The sequence below is a fragment of the Rhopalosiphum padi genome, chromosome 1 (genome assembly GCF_020882245.1).
Source record: "Rhopalosiphum padi isolate XX-2018 chromosome 1, ASM2088224v1, whole genome shotgun sequence".
Lineage (NCBI taxonomy): Eukaryota > Metazoa > Arthropoda > Insecta > Hemiptera > Aphididae > Rhopalosiphum > Rhopalosiphum padi.
This window is the reverse complement of record NC_083597.1, coordinates 9,385,124-9,391,424: the sequence shown is the minus strand read 5'-3', so window position 1 is coordinate 9,391,424 and position 6,301 is coordinate 9,385,124. Positions and strand designations below refer to the sequence as shown.

The window sequence follows — 6,301 nt, the reverse complement described above, 5'->3', positions numbered from 1 at the left end:
CATTTATAATTTTTTGGAAAGTTATTAAATTTATTCAGTATAATAAGTTGTACTTATAAATAATTTAATTATATTCAGCTGCAGGTAATGATTTCTAAATTAATTAAAATATTCTCACAGGTAGAAAAACTGTAACGACTAGCTCGCAACAACAAGTGGGTACAGTCAGAATTAGTGATCAAAATTTCGGGAAAAAAAATGGTTCTTAGAAAAATTGGGAAACATTGGTTTCATTTAATATTTCCAATTATACCAATAAATAATAATAGATGATAATTATATTAATACATAAATTATTAATATACTATAAAGTATAAATTATCATTACTATTATTTAAAGTCTGTATATAGTGAATGAATCTTGCGGGCTCTATATTTTATTTATAAATTATAAATAATTATAATTTGTAATAATAATCCGGATCCGAATATCTATATTAGCTGTATTTATGGTATCTTATAAATAGGGCTGGGATTTTAATGCCCTAAAAAATCTCAAAAAATGCCCTTAAAAAAATGCAAAAATGACTTAAAAAACTCAAAAAATGCACTAAAAAAATGCATTTAAATTATATTTATTATAGGTTAAAAATTAGAAAAAAATTTAAATTATACTACAGTAATGTATTTTTTTTTGTTTATTGTACGTTGTTGCTTCTTTAGTTTTTTTATGCTTCTGTTTTCTTAATCATTCATTCTAAAATAATAATTTAAAAAAAAATTTTAACATTTTAATTTGTTTTTGCTAGTTGTTATTAATACTAACCTGAACAAAATCGCTATTGCACTGAATAATGATATGCTGTCTTATATTTTCAAATAAAAATGATCGTCGTTGGTCGGACAATATACTTTTGTAAGTAGAAAAACTTCTTTCGACTTCGACTGATGATACTGGAGCATATTTAAAGTGTGAAATATCGTCCGTCGTTATATCTTCCGGTATGTTGTTTTCATCTGGTTTTTCACCATTTATAATTTTTGAAATATTTTGTAGTATTTTCAACCCTTTATTTTTATTCAAAACATTTTCCATTTTTTTATTTATTGCAGTACCAATTTCATTTGGTGCTTCATTTATTAAAACTCTTATATCTTCTAATACTCTTAAAGATTCTGATAAAGTCTGTCCACGAGTTTCTAATTTAGTAATCGATTCAGGCAATGTACCGAAATGCGCTTTTATATAAATTAAATTCCTGTGTAAGCTAGAACTTTTAATTACTGTTTGCACTTTTTTAATAGAAATAGCGTCTTCACTGTCAAGTGCATTGACAACTTCTTTGATAGATTCAAAATGTTCGCAGTAATAAATTGAAGCGTTTAACCACGTTCCCCAACGAGTTATAACTGGTTGCGGCGGTAAAGGTATACCTTTTGCTATTTCTCTAAATTTCTCTACGCGGGAAGGTGCTTTCAAAAATATTTTTTTCCCATTTGAAACTAATTTATCTACTTTCGAAAAATTCCCTCTTATTTCTTCAGCGACTCGATGCAGGGCATGTGCAATACAAGTCACATGTATCATTTTTGAATAAAATGACTGGATTGACTTTCCAGCTTTCACCATGTAAGGTGCTGCATCACTTACAAATAGTAATACGTTGTCATATTGAATACCTCCAGGCCACAATAAAGATAGAGAATTATTGAACATTTTAGCAACAGTAGAATGGTTCGCTTTTTCCAATACCTCACAGTTCTCTAAAAAACCTTTTAATATTGGATTTTCAAGTTTATTAAGTGGTATATTGGCCGAAAGAAAGGCATTAGTCAAATCATAAGAAAACGGAGATAGCTGATTTTCATTTATAAATTGCATTGTGGATACCTGTTGGTCCGATTTAAGTTCTCGGCGACGTAATCCTTGAACGTGTTTATCTCGGGAAATGTGTTGTACAACGGTAAATTTTTTTTCAGAAGCCACTTTTATTTCACATATTTTGCAAAATAATATTTCACCGTCTGTAGAAAAAAATTCTTTACCGAATTCATTTACATATTTCGTTAATCGATTTGATTTCGACGTTTTTACTTTCGGCATATTGAACTTATGAATCACACGAAAAAACACGACACGACGAAACACAACGAATGCTATCGAGACTACGACGGCGGACGTACTAATTGGTTACTAATTCAGTAATAGTTATCTAAGCCTAGCTATGATAAAATTGTTATCGACGATAACTTGTACCTATGTATGTATGTATGGTGTAATAAAAATAATAATTCATAATAGGTATAATATAACGGTGATAATTTTCGGGGAAAACCCTAGCGTACCGTCAGCAGTTTGCCGAAAGTTTTTTGTGAATCGCAACAATTTTCGTTCATTTTATGAAGAAATTATGAAAAATGCTCTAAAAACCAAGAAAATGCACTAAAAACATAAAAAATGTCCTAAAAATGCATTTAAGAGTTAATTTTGTCAAAAAATGCAAAAAATGCAAAATAAAAAATTCTTTAAAATAATCAGTATCACCCAAAACACATTTTATACTTACGGACCAATGTTTCAAAACACCAGAAAAAAAGATGCCTTTGCATCAAAATCCCAGCCCTACTTATAAAGTTATAAATTAAAATATTTTAACTTTTTAAAAAATAATTTAGTAAGTATACGTATTGTACGCAAGGGGAACTAAGAAGGTGTAATGCCCAATGCGACAATGTCTATATTGCCTTTGCCTAAATTAGTATATTAGGTACTATGATTAATTGCAAATGATTGCAATCATTTACATTACATTATAAAGATATACGAATATCACGGTGACATACGAGTCATATGACATACTACATGTATGTATATACAAAATATACCCGGACAGCAATTTACATAAAAAATTAAAAATGAGACGCAATTTAAAGCAACCCAATAGCTTAATTAAAAGTGATAGGGGATGGTTGCCACTCAATGTCAGTGGGCTGTCCCACATTCCCAAACCATGCAGTAATATAGTCTCCCCCATATGTGTTGTAACTGAGTAAAAAGCACTATTTTTCTATGACATGTTTTTAAATTTTAATTTGTTCAACATAATATTATATTGTAAAATATAATTTATAACATATTAAAAATGTTCAGGTGTACCTTTATAGTTGAAATGTTGTATTTTCTTATTATATCTATATAACTCTATAAATTCGTATTTAATACAGGATACAATTTCCTGTGACTAAATAATGTGCCAATAACAAATCGTTGTCAGAGGTAAAAAACTCGTGATAAAAAAAAACAAACAAATTTAAATAAAAATCTCGCATTATCGCAAAATCGGGTTCTATGTGTTACGACGAAGTAAAAAACAACGACAGTCTTATTTTTCTTCAAACTTGGTATATGCTGTAAATCAGACGTATTTTATTGTAAGATCTCGTACATGATTTACGAGTATTCATTCGATTGATATGGAAAAACTTTTTATCAAATAGTATTATCCCTTTTGTTTATGTTAACAAAAATGTAATAAATATAACGTTGAAATAGTCATATAAGAATATATTATTTTTTCATGAAAAAAAGAATTCTAAAACCACTTTCTCTGAATATTTTGTTTTTGTTTTCTATCTCCCGGTCCCTCTCCTTTGGTAGGTAGAATATTATATAGGTGTGGGTTTATACGGTTTTCGTTTTTATCATACATTATAATCTTAATTACCTTTAATTAAATAGGCATATGTATAATGTATGTATCGTTACTAAACTGTTATAAAAAAATAATTCAAAAACTTTATTATCATAATACTATATAATGATAACAGAAACCACTCTGTATAATTATGTTATGTCGTACGGAACGTTGACAGCCATTGCGGTAAACGAACCCGTTGTAAGTCGAAGTACCTACCTATTTATTTTTTTAGATAAATTCTATTTCAAGTCTATTCAACTCGATCCTTTTGTAAAATATTATGAGTTAAGAATTTCAATAATTAATACTACCTATAAAAAATAAATCTATAAATCTTAGAAATAATCTTATATTGATTGGTTTCCATAATTTCACTGTTGGAACTTGGAAGGCGTCAATTCACTTCTACACAAAATTTGATTTGTTCGCTATTAAAATAAGAATAGTGTATAAATATAGCCACTTAAATATGGCATCTAATAAAATAAAATAATGTACTTTTGACACGTAAATTCATCGACGAAGATTATTTGCATGCTACAACCAAACAACCCATTTTGTTCTTATGTATGAACGTTGTAAAAAGAAAATATTACTTTAACATATAAACTATAACCATAACATTTAATACTGTTATTGATATTCTCTAGCAGTACAGACTTATGATAATTTTTTTAGAAATACTAAATATTTTTTTTAATATATGTTTACCAATGCTTATCACACTCTCCCCCCTAAACAAAATTTTGAATAGCTACTAATAACATAAAGCCAATGTTAAAAAATGCATAAAAATGTCTTTAAAACGACATAGTTTATCAACTGTTATATTCTAATACCTACGTTATACTGAAACGGACATACCTACGGCACGCATTACGAATATAATAATAATTCAACCGCCATTGAATTGTTTCAGAGACGAGAGGTATAATTTGACACCGACCACCATCGGATTATGTACCTATACATATTATTATATTAATAACTAATATAATATAATTATTAATGTACAACAATAATTTATATGTACCCAGTAGTGGCGAACTTTTTTTGTATAGCGAAATCTAAAATTATTATCGCAACTATTATCCACCCGCCCACCACCCAATTTATATGATAAGCCCATTTAAGAAGTGAAGCAATCGTTTAACATGAGTACATGACATATGAATTCGGTGCCACTGTATGTACCTAATTATTATTCTAATCGTTTATGTTTGTATTATGAAATATGCAATGTAAGTAACCGAAATTCATCTACCTGGAAAACACAGAATATTGTTATTTTACACAAAACATTTTTCCGTTGAAATTCGTAGTAAAGACGTTCGTTTTGTAATTTTGTAAAAGTATTATATTATTGTGTTTGTTCTTGTCTTTTTTTTTAACATCATTCGAATACATTTATTAATAATATTGTATTATTCATAGTTGTATAAAAAGGCGAAACTAGACACTTTTATTAGGGTAGGCCAAATGAAAAATATAAAAAAAAACTTCTATTAACAACTTTATATAGTAATTTTGTTTAATGTTTATATATAAAATTAATATTTCTTTACAGTTTAGATATTTAATAATAAATAAAAAAATATTATAATTAATAATTACCTCCTTATGATTTTGTAATGTTAAACGTAAAAATCTTGTTCACAATCGCTGTCGCCGGCCAATGATAAAAATACGAAATTATAATAAAAGAAATAATATGAAAATATTAAAGTACGTATAATCGACAATAATTTTCTACGGATATATCACCACATAACCGACTTGCGACGTGTTACCTACGTAAAACTAACTGTTACTTTGCTGTAGTATAAAAATAAACGTCAAATGGCTAAATTAAACAATAACTAATAAAACTGATTATTCGAGTTTATAGAATAGACAATGTATACGACTCCTTAATTCAAAAATATTTTATATTTTCATATTTAATAAATCAATGTAAAAAATAAATTTTATTATTATGTTTATTGTGTAGTGTGCATATTTGTTTGATATCAATGACATCGATGACTTGATGAACTTGTTGGTGCTTCCACCGGCCGCCTGCAGAGCATGAATACGATGACAACGCACAGGACCGCGATTATCCGTGGCATCGATGCGTCGCCGTCGTTGTTGTCGTCGCGACGTCATTTAATTATAATTATTATTTATTATTCGTGTTCTACGAGGTGTACATAGTGCATTAATATTATTATTCGCTGTTCGTATTTTTTACACAATACACACGATGTGTACCATACAATTATAATTATTATATTATAGTGCGTCAATGCGGCGAATATTTTATATTATTTGGTTCGATATTCTTATTCGCCGGTTGTAATTTACCGCGTTAAAACTTACCTTATTATAAATTATAATATAGTTCATGGCATGACAATATGGCTCAACGGTGATCCGGTTTTGATGCGTTTCGGGTGTACTTTCCTGTCGCTGATCAGGTCAGACTTAATTCTATATTTGTTATGTATATATTTATTATGTTATAAATCACCAATTATGTATTAGTATTAAACATTAATATATTATATTACATTAGAGTGGGTCGACCCGGTAAGGACTATTTGTATTATTATTATTTTATATTGTGGTTGTTTTGTCGTGCCGTACCTGGTCTGCACGTATTATCTTCAATTAGACAACGT

General features: G+C 28.4%; 1 protein-coding gene across 1 annotated transcript; it reads right to left on the bottom strand.

Annotated features, from left to right (window-relative positions):
• Positions 1-529: 529 nt before the first annotated feature.
• LOC132918100 (uncharacterized) lies at positions 530-2,567 on the bottom strand. Its single transcript, XM_060979193.1, has 2 exons — positions 767-2,567; positions 530-697 (listed from the first exon to the last, which is right to left on the bottom strand). The coding sequence occupies exons 1-2, from the start codon at positions 2,042-2,044 to the stop codon at positions 689-691; spliced, it is 1,287 nt and encodes a 428-aa protein (XP_060835176.1). The 5' UTR covers positions 2,045-2,567; the 3' UTR covers positions 530-688.
• Positions 2,568-6,301: the final 3,734 nt, after the last annotated feature.